This window comes from Ambystoma mexicanum, chromosome 10 (assembly GCF_040938575.1).
Source record: "Ambystoma mexicanum isolate Mex_15411 chromosome 10, UKY_AmexF1_1, whole genome shotgun sequence".
NCBI lineage: Eukaryota > Metazoa > Chordata > Amphibia > Caudata > Ambystomatidae > Ambystoma > Ambystoma mexicanum.
The window spans coordinates 1,121,155,269-1,121,171,291 of NC_090932.1; the positions used below are offsets into that span (position 1 = coordinate 1,121,155,269).

The following is a 16,023-nucleotide window of genomic DNA, read 5'->3' on the forward strand; positions in this document are numbered from 1 at the left end:
TGTTATTTTCGGTTACGAAATAATCATGTACATCCCTTAGTTGAATGGGTTCCTAGCCTGTAGTACATTCTGTGTCTAATTGGCTTGCTGACCATTTAGCAATAAGAGAAATTGATCTGTGCAATGTATGAGCTTTGTGGATGCCAGGCCCATTAACAGGCTAAGTATTTTCACAAGTACATCTAGCCAACAGCTTAGCATTGTCTATGCCCAGCCAGTCTGGCCTACTACTAAACCGTATTTTTAATGACCAGCAAATAGTAAAGGAGTATGGATCCCCTATCTGGATGACTACTAGCATTGGTTGGAGTTGCCATGGCTAAAAGCTACGCATTGGGGCTTATTACAAGTTTGCCGGTATCCCACCAGTAATTTCGGCGGAATACCGGCAAACTACCCCTACCGTTTCTGCCGCCTTATATCATGGTATTATTACAAGCAACAGTTAAGGCGGTAAATCCCAATGCCATGGAGTCCCATAGGTCTCCATGGAGGGGATTGCCAGAATTACCGGCACCCATAGTACCGGTGCCAGTAATTGTGGCATTTATTTGCCGGTGGGGGTCTGATTTACCAGCAGGTCAGGCCTGGTGGTAAGTCAGAGTTCACACTGGCAAACTTGTGTTTCCCTGGTCCAGAAAAAATGCTGGTGCCGGAATTACCGGCAATTTTACCGTCATTTTTTCTGGATCAGGGAACATGTAATTGTGTCTGAGCACCATAGAATCCAATAAAGTATCAAGCTTTGCTAGAAGCAACGTATTGTCAATATGTAGGCTGACCCGTAATGTAAACAATTGTTAGAAGCCAATATAGCTCACAACTAAACGCTGTGGGGAGCCAACTGACTCTTCAAATATTTCCATTTAAGTGCCTGCTGCAATTTAGGTAAGTCACTTCAGTAACCACACTGTTCCATATTTAAAGTGGTATGTGTTATAGTTTGTGGATGAGCAAATTAGACAATAGGTAGTGAGACCGATGTCTGTTATCCATTCAATATAAATTATTTTTGGACTGTACTTTCCCAGTAAGATCATCCAATTTTGGCATGGCAGGTACACTTGACCTCTGAATTGTTCTGTTAATTCTGATGATTAGTTAATCACTGTGAGTCCATTCTGCAAAGAGACACCTGCGAGCGAGTCTTAAAGAGCTCAAAAGAATAATTATGTCTGTTTGGAACAGCTTGGTTCGCATTTTGGAAATAACTCTTATGACAGTGTGCATGCCATGCTAGTATTTTAAGCGTTCGAAGGGTCTGCGTTCACTCTGCTTGCAAAATCGCATTGTGCTTAGTATTCTAGAAAGAGTACCTATGTCGCTATGCCTAGTATGCCATTGCAGATTTAACATTCTGAGGCTCATGTTAAAAAAAAGAAAAATGCACGGAAAGCACTGCTTGCATTTAGCCTTACATGTAATCAGTTCGTTTAATGCAATTTTGATTTTTTTTTTGTGTGTAAATCAGCACAGAAATGTAGGCAGCCCCAGGTTACTGTGCTGTTTTACAACCAATCGCGAAAAACAATCATACATGCACCAAATATTGGCCATCCAGTGCAAATGACACTTAATTTAATCCCAATGGATTCTGCCTCTTTTGCCAGTGCAAAATCTAGGTGGAATTACATGCAAATTCTAGCTTCTCTGTCCACATGAAAATTCAATGCGGGCAGAGTTGCATGTGAGCGTTCTGCACTGAGTGGCAAGGGGAGGCATATTTGTACACTGCCCGCCATCCAGCTCTGTGCCGAACATTTCCGAAAATTGCACATTACGGGAATTACGACCCACTGCCCCCTCGCCATGACAAAAATGATCCCATTTACTGAGAGCCCTGCATTAACCAGCCTGCTTTATCAAAACATTCTAGAGAAGGCTACAGTGGATGATACCTCACAGTTTGCTTTCAGTGTTAGAAAATGCCTTTAGTTATTGCTCTGTCACAGCTTGCATCTCATGCTAGAAAAAATTCTTTAGCCACTGTGATGCTATGCCACAGACTGCTTCTCGTTTAGAAAGTCCTCAGACATTCTAGTGAAGGTTCTTCATAAACCATTTTATTTTCACACTTGGATCACATTCTAGAGTGAGTTCTTCGGTCTTTGAGTATTGCTAGCTTGGCCTTCTGGAAAGAGCTCCTTGGTCACCATGCCTGCAACTTTCCATTATAATTGGAATTCTAGGAAGATTCCTCAAGTCACAGAATTATATGAAACAGTTTGTTCATCATGCAAGAAAGAACTGTTAGATTATTTTACTTGCTATGGCACCGCTTACGTAGCATTTTGGGATTCTCTTAGAATAGACGCTGGCTTAGAATTTCAGGCCCATGCCTGACCTCTTCGGTGCTGGTTATTTGTGGGACTGTTGACTGTGTCTGGTAAGGAGAGCAGAGAAAAGACTTGAATGATGAAGGAAGGGGAACTGAGCCGTTCATTCTGATGATGGATTTGGCATTTGCCATAAGGTACAAAGTGGAGGAGACATGTCTGTGACCCACAGCATTTTGATCCCTGTAGAGATTGTTTTTAATAATGTCCTTCCATAGGATGAACATTGTTAAATATTCCTGGCTGTGTGTGCCCTGTGTGTCTAGTAAAGTTGTGTCCTCCCTTTTATTTAAAGTCTGTGTTGTTATTTTGGAGTCCGAGTCAAAAATGTTTACCTGCTGTTGGGTCACTAGGTGGCAGGGACCAGGTGTTCTGGTCCCAGTCCCAGGAGGATTCTGTGATCTGTAGTCCATATCATATCCCGGACTGCAACTCCCACAATGCTTTTTGGGACTGGGCAAACCAAAAACCAGAACTGGCTTGGCGCTACATGGTTTCCCGTCTCTCACCGTCCTCACTGAACACCTCTTGGTTGCTATGTACGTGTAGGGTGATCCTACGGCTCCATGTCATTAGTATTCATCTATCTACTCCTCGGCTTACCTTTAACAAACAGTTATATTTTGATGTTTGCCTTCCAGTTGGTTTCACTGAAAGCCAAGATAAAAAATCCCAGGACACATAGATTTTTAAAGGAAATCCCAGGATTGGAAATATGATGTTCTAGGGAGATGAAGCCATATGATCACCCTACGTAAGTGTACGTATCTTGTTCGTCCGTGTTTTTATCTCTCATTTTTTTCATTCTGTTATTGTTTTTTCTTTGTTCCTCTCTCCTTCTCTCTCCTTCTCGTTCCCTTTCTCTCTTCGTCTGCTTTCCTCAGCTGCCAGGTTCACTGACATATTTAACACAGTAAGACGGGGCTCAGAAGTGGAAGGGGCACAGTACGCCAACACCCAACACCGGCTCTCGCAACCGCACGTTAACTCTCCGTTTATCCAGCGTAAGTAGCAAGTCTACAGAGCTAAGCTCCCTAAGCACTCAGGAGCACTCCCATACTCTGGGCACATTATGTGTTTTCCATTCTGATATGTCTGTCTGTTTGTTGGGTTCACCTTTATCATAATCACATAGACATTTACTTACAGGGAGAAAGTTCCTTGACACTAGGGTACAACCTAAAGTATGTAGTCTAGTGCCGCAGAGATACAAGACATAGGGGCAGACTAAGACTAGTGTACACCCGTTTTACCACATGTCTGCAAGTCATAGTGGGGTACTTTTGTACTTCAGAGTTTCTGTAGTCACTTTTTCTCCTACGGGTGACAAACTGAGCTGCAGGAGAGCATGATACTGCATCTTGGAACGAATAGGTTCTTCTGTAGCTACCTTAGAAAGGGCCTTTCCAATCAGATGGAATTCTATGGTCACCCGACAGAAGATCAGCTTTGTATTCTTATCCTTAAAAATCTAGTCACCCCTAAAAGACCAGACCTCTCTGGCTGCCCTATAGAGTGAAGTAGTTTACCATTAAATGTCTTAAATTAAGTAGTGGGCCCAATTGGGAGGGGGAAGTGGACTACATAAAGACACCAGGAGTTTTGTGGGGTGTGAATTCAGTCAGGCTACACCTACAGACAAACTGTTTTTTGGTCAACAAGGGTGTGGGGCCTGTACTTGGAAAACACTCTTCATGTTAATTCCTGAGAGGACGAACAGTCTGCACCTGGAGACCAGGTGGCATGGTGCATTTTTGCTGCCCAGCCTGCAGACCAGGAGCTCCATGGTGGCGGGAGCTATACCTAACGAACACACATGGGGGTTGAAGCTTCAGCTAGAGAGCAGGAGTTGCATGAACATTCAAATGGGGTCCATTTATGTAGGATATCGGCTAGAATTAACTGTTAGTTAAATCTTCTACGTTTTTTCAGCATCATCTTTTTATAACCACAGGGATTAAGTTATATGTTATTACCGCAGGTTGCTAAACTGCATCTCCACAACTATTATTCCCTCACCCATTCTCAGCTATTGTTCAACCTTCAAATTGAACATTTCTATGATACCTACCAGTTCCCCTAGCAGGTCAAGAGCCTTGTGGTTGAGCCCAAATCCCTGTAAAGATGGGGTTTCTTGATACGCTAATTTGAAGTCGTTATGTTCACCCCTTTGGCCTCTGGAGAGTGCACCTATATCAAAGGAAGGAAGAGTAGAAAGTACTGGGTTTTGAAGATGATTCCTAGGGGACACTTGTACTGGCCTAGGCGGTCCCAGCCACCACAGCACATTAGTCATCTCCATCTAACTGACTGGCTTTTTTCCACCTGCCATAGTCCTCTCCCCCTTCTACTCATCTTCCATTAATTCAGTTGTCTGCGTTCTGTCTGTAATATTTACCTCACTCCTCAATGCCATGTCAAAAGTCCTATACTAAGTCGGTATGTCTTTACCCTTTCCCTTTTCTCTGTAGCTATCCTCTCTTCTCACATTGCCTTTTTGCTTTCCTACGTATGCTTTTTGTTTCTAGTTTTCATACATATGTGTAGAAGTAGCAGTATGGTGAAAATTGTGGCACTATATGAAGCGCACTAATTGAACAAACAAAAGCATTTTGAAGGACCTTTGTGCTTCCAGGTGTCCAGGTTAATCTCATTGCACTGAACAGTCCATCAGACTCAGTTCCAACCTCTTTTGAAGAATTCCATTGCCCCACTCTTCTAACATGTCTGTAGAACTTGGTGTTTTGGGGATTATGGTAGACGTTGGGGCTAAGTGACTAAGTAGGGTGTTACCCTACCCTCTCTTGGGCATTATCAAAACCCCAGAGATTCTACCTTTCACCCTGTCATATGTGGCATGAGGATCATGGAGAGACATGGTGAGATATTGCAAGCTACTACGGACGACCTTAATGTCCAAGCTGCCACCTTAATGCCCTAGCACGCAGAGGTGTTTCCTCTCGCAATATGTGCTGGAAAAGCATACTCCAGTTGCCTTTTTTAGTTATAACGTTTCGCTCAACTGCATGGAGACACCAACATGACATAGCAATCACTGACCTTGCCTCACACCAATAACCTCAGCACTTTGAAACAGTGTCCAGTCAAAGGGTCGAATACACTGATTAGAATTACAATAGTTTCGAGTCAAAAGGACCGAAAAAAAGGTTGAATGCCTTAAAATGTATTTTTATTTTTTGGCTTCTGTATAGGAAAAAAAAGTGGTTTTTACACCAAAAAAAAACATTCTACCTTTTTTTTCCAGTCCTTTTGACTCGAAACTATTGCATTCGAATCAATTGCAGTCGGCCCTTTCACCTACAACCCTTTGAAACAGTATTTGGCCTTCATATGAACTATAAATTGCCTATTACAGAGCATGTTTAGTGAAGAGCATAATTAGTTCATCAGTATTGTGGTTGAATCAAAGGTGCTCTTTCACACTGCATGTTTGGTATTAATAGTATATTCATTTTAATGTGTTGTATTTCAAAGGAGATTTTATTCAAGGTACTGAGTATAACTTAACAAGCCTAAACAAATATGTATGGAACGACATACACAGTGCAACATAAGGAATACTCCGCTAATCAGTCATTAACAATAGCTCACAACTTTAATTTGGAGAATGAGTTTAAAGAGCAAAAGAATACAGGTGTCAAGGCCAGCAGAAGGGGAAGAGCAATAGTCAAGGAAGATAAAATAAGAGCTTGGTAAAGACTTTTGGGGTGATTCATGGAATTATTTGCGCCGAAAAACGGGGATTTGTGCGCCAATCTGCCCACAAATCCCCATTTGTTAAACAGGGATTTGCGGGCGGAATGGCGCACAAATCCCTGTTTTTCGGCACAAATAATTCCATGAATCAGCCCCTTTATGTGCAGGAGAAGAAAGACATCAACACTTTTTTCGCAGGTTAAATATTTGGTGGGAACTGATTTGCATTACTGTGAAAATATGGGGGCATCATACGGAAATTATTGAAATAAATCAAAGGTTAATGACAGATTCAAAGAGGGAAAGAATCGAAAGAGAAAAATATATTGAAGACAGAAAGATGTAGGTGACGGTGCAGCTGTAAAGACAGGAATTTCTGTTTTAAAGAGATTGTGGCAGAGATACTAATCCCTCACCCAGGGTTCTGCTGCAAGGAGGGACACAAATAGACGAGGGTTGAATGGCATAGTGGCAGAAGTGAATTAAATACTACTTTTCTTATCATCAAAGCATGGCTAGTGGTGAAAAGGTACATGCTAGAGGAATGATGTAATGAGAGAAGAGAATCAAGCTAAACTGTTCCTTGAGCAACAACTTACGGCAGACATCTGGTCAAATCATGAGATGCCTTGTAGGTAACCAATAGATTATGAAAAGGGGGATGTATCTATGTAAGGTATTTGTAGAGCGCAAAAAGACTGTGAGGTATCGAGGCGTTAGAGGTGAGAGAGGGCTGAAGAGAAAATACTAAAACAGATGCATTTTTAAAGACTTACGGAAAGGAAGACACTCAACTCATGGAGTGTGCGAAGATCTAGAGGCAAAGTGTTCCAGAGTGTAGGGGCAAGAACTGAAAAAGATCTCCCTCCAGCTCTGGCGCGAGAGAATCTGAGAACATGTAACAAAAGTTTTTTTGATGAGCGCAGTGGTCAGTTAGGAATGTAGGGCAGAATCCAACATGAGTAATATAAGAAACCTGAAATAGAATACAAATATCTATTTGTAGAATGAGCTTAAAAAGCAATATAGCATAAAGGGGAAGACCAACATAGCTTGGTTAAGTGTATGCATGGACACGGTTTTCCAAGGCTAAGTAGTTCGCTGCGACTGATTTGCATTACTGTGAAAATCTTTGGGATCAAAAGGAAATCATTGAAAAGAAATCCAATGTTAATTACAGATGCAAAGTGTAAAGAGTAGAAAGCGAAACAAGTAAATTGAAGAACGAAAGATGCAGGTGATGGTGTAGCTGGAAAGAACAGCAATTCTGTTTTAGAAGGTTTGTGACTGAGTTAATAATCCCCTTTGCAGGGGGCAACTACAGGGAGGCACACAATAAGTCAAGAGTTGATTGATATAGTAGCGAAAGTGAGTGAAAGTAACTTTGTGATCAGCATCAAAGCAAGATAGCATTGCTAGAGGGTAGATGCTAGCAGAATGGTGTAATCAGAGAAGAGAACTGAGCTAAAGCCTGCACCTTGGGCAACAACTTATGGTAGACATTAAGCCAAACAGGAAGAGCCCTGGCAGGCAACCAAATTACTAAAAGAGAGATGGACAGAAATCCTTCCAAGTTGAGTGTCATTTAGAGTAAGTGATCCAAGATTAGTTTAGTTGTCATGATATCAATCGCACATACGGGCATCAAGAATATTTATGGTGACAAGTTCTAAAGAGTTAAAAGGAAATAAGAAGAGCGGCTTCATTCGAAATTAGTCTTATATGTTAAATTTCACCTCTACAAATTCATACATTTGCTATGTATTTAATCTGAACACCGTTTACAAAGGAAGGCCAATCCCTTCGTGTGTGCATCCACAGATGGTGGAATTGTGATTCCGATCAAAGAAAGGTGATTTTTATTTGCAAGGGTTCCATTTTGGCGTTGTCTTTTCTCATGCTTTTTATTTGCTTCTGCCACCGAAACCATAAACTAAGAGTCTGACTGTTCACTCGGTTGCATTGACTAAAATACATAGAAATGTAGAAGCATGTTTTGTAAAAGGATTACTGAACACTGCCTTTGTGCTTTGACCTCTTTGAAGTGTAAATTCACCATTGTCCATATTTTAATATAAAAGTAATTAATGTATTTATTTGTTCCCACATTACATTCATCTTTGGATCTCTTGCACAACTAATTCCATTTCAACTGCATTCCTGGTTGGGGGATGACAAGGAGGCATCCAATACTCGTACAATCCCATAACCCTTTTTACATTTCTCTTTTTGGAATGGAAAATCTGTGTCACTGCTATGCTCTTTGAGATGTTTACTAAACAGTTTAGGAATTAATGGTCAGCTTTGATTACCCTACACCAACTGTAGCACTCCCTCAAGACTATTATTCATAACAATCTTGAAACTTCTAATAAAAGGTGCACGCCTTTTCATTACTTTAATATGGATTAAGCCAGTTTGACAAAAGATTATTTATTTTTCTACAACTTCCTTACTACATAAAAGGGACTGACCCTATGTCGTCCCTCTTTGTTAAACAATCTCCTGGCGCAAGTATTTCCATGAAAAAGCAAATGTTTGTTTTGTTAACACATTTCCATAATCAAGCATATTGATAGAACTTTTTATTCAGTACTATCCATTGTGCAAAGTGGCAGGCAAAGACATGGCTCATCCAGCCATTATCCCAAAAGGAGGGGCATTGTTCCAGCAGTTGGCAAACTCCGGGCTCTTTCAGCCGTTGTCTGGAAAGAACAGGCTTTTGTACCTCTGCAAAGCATGCTTTCATTTCCATGCATGCCAAATAGATTTCTACATAGCTATTTATTCCAGAAGAAGAGCTAGCTACAGTTGTTAAGACGGATTTCTGAACTCTGTCCTGGTGGCGTAGAAGTTCAGAAGGCCAACCTAATTACTTGGAACAGGGTAACCTCTGGACAAGCCAGACCAATCAAGGTAGCGATCGCGGCGGTCAAGACTAGGTCTCAAGAGGGGTGAGGGTGACTGAAAGCCCGCAATGAGCACACAAAGCAAGAGCGCTTACAAACTACTCCAAACAGTTGTTATATCAAAAATAGATACACATTTATTTTAAGGCCTTTAAAATAATGACCGTAGCGAGAAAATCACAATATCACAATATTAAACCAACACATACCATATCAACACAATATATATACAAATACACAGTCGCAAGCGTTTAAAGCACGAAATATGTAGTCCACCTGAAAGGAAAGGAAAACAGGCAGTGCGATAACGCTTTAGACTCAGTTCGCCTTCAGAGGCACCTAACTAGATGGAAGTCCGAGCCCTGCGAAGAGTGGAGCCTTGTGCTCAAAGTACCTGCCACGCCGGTGCCAACGGGCAAAAGGGGAAGCTCTTCGGAGGAAGTCAGGCAGTTCGGGTTAGTGCACAGCAGAAGGAGAACAGGTTCCGCAACTCAAGCGCAGCCTCCACAGCGGGCAGAAGCAGAGCGCGAGTACGGCCAAAAGGGTGCTGTTTTTACACAGCAGGGAAAAGCAATGGGATACTGCAGGAGGGCGACCAGATCCTAGCTAAACTACTCACCGGTCCCCGAAGCAAGCAGACCCAGGCTTCTCCACGTTAGTTTCAGCAGCTGGCAGGTTCAGAAGAGCAGGGAACGCCTCGTAGTCGTGTAGAGCAAAAAGACGTCCCAATCGACGAAACCAGCACAGTTTGTTGCCGCAGCAGGACAACGGAGCGGCCGTGTGTATTCGAGCCAAATGTACACTCCTCCCTTCAGACTTGGGAACGCCAAGTGTACGAAGCGTGGGAGAGTGACAAGGACTCGGAATACAACACAACCTGGCGGCAGTTACAGAGCAGGACTCCCTTGTAAACTGGTCAGTCAACTGGATGGCCCAGAGACACTTCCGAAGGCTTACTTGGCAGGAGTTGATGAAGTCGCCGGGAATAGCTGTTCCTGCTATTCCAAAGGTGGAAGCACCAGTACAGGCCTTCTGGTTCGATCCAAGGAGGAAAGGGTTTCACAGGACGACAGCAGTGCAAAGGAGGATTCCTTCAGCGGGTCACCAGCGATTCCTCGGTCCAGCCTCGTGGTTGCAGGATACTTGGCTCCTGTATTCCTTCGTTCGTGAGAACTCAGGAGATCGACATGGTAGTGGTGTTTCCAGCCCCCTCTTATCCACGGTTCCCTTCGCGCCAAAACGGAGGGGAGCCAATGGGAGATCCGCTCATCAACACACATACCATACGTGGACCAATCACGGACCACGGTGGTCCCAGGCATTCACACCACCCCAGACTCTCTGGCACCCAGGATGTGTATTGGGACCAGACATCCCAGCCCACACCCTGGAGGCACACAAACGACATGTAGAAGCCCGCGAAAGCAACCACGTTTCGCGGGAAAGTACATGCCCAAATAAGGAAGGCCCCGGGTCGCTCGACCTGGGGAAGGTGAAGGGAGCAAGACGGTCAGTGGACAAGACAAAGGAGCCTCGTGGTCTGGCCATTTTGGGAGCCAGGCCACCATTTTGGGTTCAGTGCGAAAAACGTGCTCAGAACGCCAAAAGGAGCTCAAAATAAACAAAACGATCGCTGCCACCATTCGAGTCCCTGAATGACTTGCACCGATCAAATACCATCCTAAAAGAGTATCTAGGGCCTGTAGAAGGCTAGAGACCCAAGAGAGCTGTAACTTAGCTTACAGTGCCCTCTTGTGTCATTTTGCACTAAAGCCGCAACACGATAAAAGAAACTACGGGAAACAGCGTTCCCCGGTACTGACTGTCTTAAGGGCATGTCAGTTTCCCCATAAGAAAAGGAGCGAAAGCCCAGAGGAGTGCGGCAGAAGGCTGCACTTCTCTGGCAAAGTCAAGAACAAGGTGAAAAACAACAGCAAAAAGTTTAGGGGTTGCCACATGGAAGGAAAATTACTTACAATTATGAAATCTTTCCTAACACTCGCCCCTCCCAGACTATGGACAGGGGGAACTAATCCACCCCTGGATGAGTCTCTTGTTCAGGTCGGTTAAACATTCTGGACAACCCATCAGCATTGCTATGTTGGACACCTGGCCTATGCTCAATAGTGAAGTCGAAGCCTTGTAGACTTATGGACCACCTAAGCAACTTTGGATTCTCCCCCTTCATGTTCATTAGCCACTTTAACGGCTTATGGTCAGTCTGCACAGTGAAGTGGGTCCCATAGAGGTAGGGCCTCAGCTTCCTTAGGGCCCACACAACAGAGAAACATTCTTTCTCTACCGTGGACCATCTGAGCTCTCTGTCCTTAAGCTGGCGACTAATAAAACCGATAGGGTGTTCCTTACCCTTCTCATCTACTTGTGATAGTACAGCTCCTATCCCAGTGTCAGAGGCATCCGTCTGCACGATAAAAGGTCTTTGATAATCAGGGGCCCTGAGCACAGGGGCCTGGCACAAGGAGTCTTTCAAGCCATTGAAGGCCTTCTCACACTCGTCGGTCCAAGTTACCTTCTTGGGTTTCTTCGGAGTTGTGAGGGCAGTCAGAGGAGCAGCTATGGTGCCGTAGTCTGCCACAAAATTGCGATAATACCCCGTGAGTCCTAAGAAGGCTCTCACTTGGGTTTGCGTAGTGGGGGTAGGCCAGTCTTGTACTGCTTGTACTTTACTGGGTAGAGGCTGTATCCTCCCTCCACCTACTTCATGTCCAAGGTAAACCACTGAGCCTTGTCCAATCTGGCATTTACTAGCCTTTATGGTCAAGTGGGCTTTCTGAAGAGCCTGGAGCACAATCCTGAGGTGTTTCACATGGTCTTCCCAGGTGGCACTGAAAACTGCTATATCGTCCAGATATGCAAGACAGAATTCGTCCAACCCATTCAACACATGATTCACAAGCCTCTGGAAAGTGGCAGGTGCATTCTTCAACCCGAACGGCATTACCCGGAATTGGTAAAGGCCGTCTGGAGTAGAAAATGCCGTCTTCTCCCTGGCATGTTCTGCTAAAGCTATTTGCCAATAGCCAGCAGTGAGGTCAAACGTGCTGAGGTACTTGGAGGCACCCAAAGTATCCACCAGCTCATCTGTTCGAGGCAAGGGGTGTGCATCTGTCTTGGTGACAGCATTCAGAGCCCTGTAATCCACGCAGAACCTCAATTCAGAAGTGCCTGCCTTTGGAACCAACACCACAGGACTGGACCAAGGACTACTAGAGGGTTCAATCACCCCAAGATCTAACATCTTGTTGACCTCGGTCTTAATATAAAACCGTACTTTATCTGACATCCTGTATCCCCTACTTTTGGTAGGTACACTGTCTCCTGTGTCAATGTTATGTTTGCACCAAGGTGTCAAACCAGGGGACTGTGAAAACAGGGGGGAAAACTGCCTAAGCAAACTTTTCACCTCAGCCTGCTGATCAGAAGTCAGGTGAGGGGCCACTCGGACACCCCCAACGGAGCTATCTGAAGGACCGCTTTGGAACAGGTCGGGGAGAGGTTCTGACTCCTCTTCCTCAACATCTGAAGCCAGTAGCAGTGCTGCGATTTCGACTCTTGGGACGAAAGCCTTCAGCCTATTCACGTGAAACACTTTTGGAGCCTGTCCAGGCCTTCCAAGGTCCACTAAATAGTTCACCTCACCCAGGGGCTCCACCACTGTGTAAGGGCCTGACCATTTGTCCTGTAAAGCTCGAGGCCTTATGGGATTCATGATCAGGACTTGCTGACCAGGTGTAAAGTTGATGAGGGAAGCTTTCTGGTCGTACCAATGTTTCACCAGCGCTTGCCCTGCCTTCAATTTATCACTAGCCAAGCCCATCAGAAGTACCATCCGTTTTCTGAGCCCTAGCACATAATGAACTACGTTGGTAGTAACAGGGGGAGTGGGCATCTCCCATCCCTCTTTGACGATGGCTAAGGGTCCCCGTACGGGATGACCGAACAGAAGTTCGAAGGGGCTGAAGCCAACACCCTCCTGTGGTACCTCTCGGTAGGCAAACAGTAAGCATGGTAACAGAAGATCCCATTTTCTTCTCTGGGGCTCCTCCAGAGCCCCAATCATGCTCTTTAACGTTCTGTTGAAACGTTCCACCAGACCATTGGTCTGGGGGTGGTATGCAGAAGAGAACTTGTAGGTGACCCCACATTCTTTCCACATAGCCTGCATATACTTCGACATAAAGTTGCTGCCACGATCTGACACCACTTCTTTAGGGAAGCCAACCCTAGTAAATATGCCGAGTAAAGCTTTTGCAACTGACTTGGCAGTTACAGTTTTCAATGGGATGGCCTCAGGATACCTGGTTGCATGGTCGACCAGCACCAGGATAAACCTATTGCCCGAGGATGTTTGCGGGTCAAGGGGACCAACGATGTCGATCCCTACCCTTTCAAATGGTACCCCCACAACTGGGAGCGGTACCAACGGAGCTTGGATTGTCGCGCCAACCTTACCAGACAACTGGCAGGAGGCACAACTCCTGCAGTGACTTTCTACTTGCACCCCCATCTTGGGCCAGTAGAAGTGCATGGATAACCTTTGCTTGGTCCTCTTCATACCAAGGTGACCAGCAAGGGGAACTTCATGCGCCAACTGCAGGAGGAAGGGCCTAACAGCAAGGGGAACCACCAACCTCCTATGGTCTCCTTCTGTAGACTCTGTGGGCTCACTATACAGGAGTCCACCTTCCCAATAAATCCTATGCTTCCCAGGAGGTTCACCCTCAAGCTGGGAGCAGGCCTGTCTCCTTAGGCCTTCCAGAGATGGGCACTCACGTTGGCCTTTACTGAATTCGTCCCTATTAGGACCTCCTTCAACTAACAAGTCTTTTAGTTCAGGATGATCGTTGGGGTCGAATACTTCAGGCATCGCCACCTCCTCGTCAGGCCCGGGCGATTGACCAACTTCCTCCACCGCAGTGGTAGGCGAGCTCGGGGGAATATTCTCTTTCCCTCGTTTTGACTTGTAGACTCCTTTCGCCTTGGGTTTCCCCTTCGGCTGGGGCGGCGTATTGGACTTGGCCAATGCTGCCCGTGCTTGAGACCGTGTGTAGGGTCTTTCGGCAGTGTCTCCTACGAGCCCTAAAGCTCTGAGATCATTACCTAACAAGACCTTTCCCGGGACGTTTCTCTGAATGCTCACTGGAATCCTGACTGCTGTACCATTTAAAGTAAGATTTACAGGGATCACGGGAAACATACGGAGGGGGCCGTCAGCCAACTTAGTGGGCATCAGAGTAGCTCTGGCAACTTCCTCTGAGTCTACCAAGGTAGAATCCACTACAGTGCGACTGCACCCACTATCCCTAAGAGCTGGAGTATCCACTCCATTGATCAGCACACTGTCTTTAAAGTAGTGCGTGGTATTATCCGGAATCCTAGCATAAGCCTCTGCGACTTTAGGCTCCCAGGAACCCAGGGACACTAAAACTACCTCAGCCTCTATTCCGCTGGAAAATGAGTCTGAGGAGAAGGATGCTCCTGTAATCTCTTCTTCCTCGTAGGAGGAGAAGGCCAGATTAGCGGAGTGGACCCCCAAAGGTCTAACCTTACAACGGGGATCCCCCTTCACATGGTCAGTTGCTCCACAAGAAAAACAAGCCCCAGTGGGTCTGTTTACGTAGGGAGGCTTATTGTAACCAGAGTTCTGTTTCGGAGGCTGACCTCCACTACCCTGTGAGTTCTCTTGTGTCTTACCCTTGTTTTTCTTTTTGTGGCCCTTATGGGAGGAAGATTTAGCAGATTCCCCACCCTCCATCTCTTTGGACTTTTTCCCTTCCTCCTGCTTACCAGGATGAGTTTTGTCCTTATGGGACACTCGATGTGACACCCATAAGTCTGCTGCAATGGCCAGCTTCTTAGGATCTATCTCCTTCGAATCGGCCAAATGCTGCTTAAGCTCCGGGGAAGAAGAAGCAAAAATATGTTCCAGCATGACAAGATTTATCATGCCTTCGAAGGTAGAAACCTTATAACCTTCAACCCAGCCAGTTAAGTTTTTCAAAGATTCAGCGACATAAGATACCCAAGTACCACCTTCCTTTTTCTTATACTCTCGAAAACGCTTTAAATATTGGGCCGGAGTCTTCCCAAACTTTAAAATGAGAGTTTGCTTTAACATTGCGAAATCAGCCCGCTCAGCCTTCGACATTTCCATAATGGCACTACAGCCAGAATGGGGCAGTCTACTGAGCAACCACGCAATCTTATCAGCATTGTCAACTTCTTGAACTTCGCATGCATACTCAAACGCATTCAGCCAGTCCATAATGCCATTCCTTTCTTCATACACACTGAGCAGATCTTTCGGAAACCGTGGATGAGAGGAAGCCCCAGACCCATGTCCAGGATCCTTGGACCCATTTGCAACCTGAAGCTTGGCCAGTTCCAACTGGTGATCCCTGTCTTTCTGTTTTTCTGCCTGTTCGATTTTTAGCTTGGCTATGCTGAATTCAAGCTCCTGCTGCCTAAACCGCAGCTCTTGCTTCTTGAATTCAAGCATAGCCTCCCCATCAACACTGGCAGAGGAAACATTAGACATTACATCCTCCCTGTCCTCGTGGTCGCGATGGATCAGTGCAGCGGCAGAACCGTCGGTTCTACCAATGAGAGCAGCCCCGCCACCTTCTGCACTGTCCTCGGAAGTTATAGCGTCAAGCTGCGCTTCTTGCCACGCCACGATTCTCTGGATCATTTCCAATTTTGTGCCTTGAGAGGAAACACCTCTCTCCGCACACATCTTTTTCAGCGTTTCTGATTTGGAAGCATTTAAAGTTAACAAGGTATTTGCTTCCATACTGTTTGATAGGACTATGGCCTTTTTAAAGTTATATTACAACAATTCACTACGTGTACTGTTTGGAATAACCTGAAATGCCTTAGTTCGAGCGCAACACTGGATACCTTCAGTCGTATCCCACCGCTGTACACCAATTTGTTAAGACGGATTTCTGAACTCTGTCCTGGTGGCGCAGAAGTTCAGAAGGCCAACCTAATTACTTGGAACAGGGTAACCTCTGGACAAGCCAGACCAATCAAGGTAG

At 45.1% G+C, this 16,023-nt stretch overlaps 1 protein-coding gene across 21 annotated transcripts in view; it reads left to right on the top strand.

Annotated features, from left to right (window-relative positions):
• CAMK2B (calcium/calmodulin dependent protein kinase II beta) overlaps positions 1–16,023 on the top strand; it is a 1,630,344-nt gene that overhangs the window by 1,354,458 nt on the left and 259,863 nt on the right. For 8 of the 21 annotated variants that reach the window (XM_069618980.1, XM_069618981.1, XM_069618979.1 and 5 more), the window contains one exon: positions 3,221–3,340. The exons of the other annotated variants lie outside the window; for them this stretch is intronic. In XM_069618980.1, coding sequence (XP_069475081.1) covers positions 3,221–3,340 — 120 coding nt within the window. The remainder of the gene's footprint in view (positions 1–3,220; positions 3,341–16,023) is intronic. 21 annotated transcript variants of the gene reach the window in all.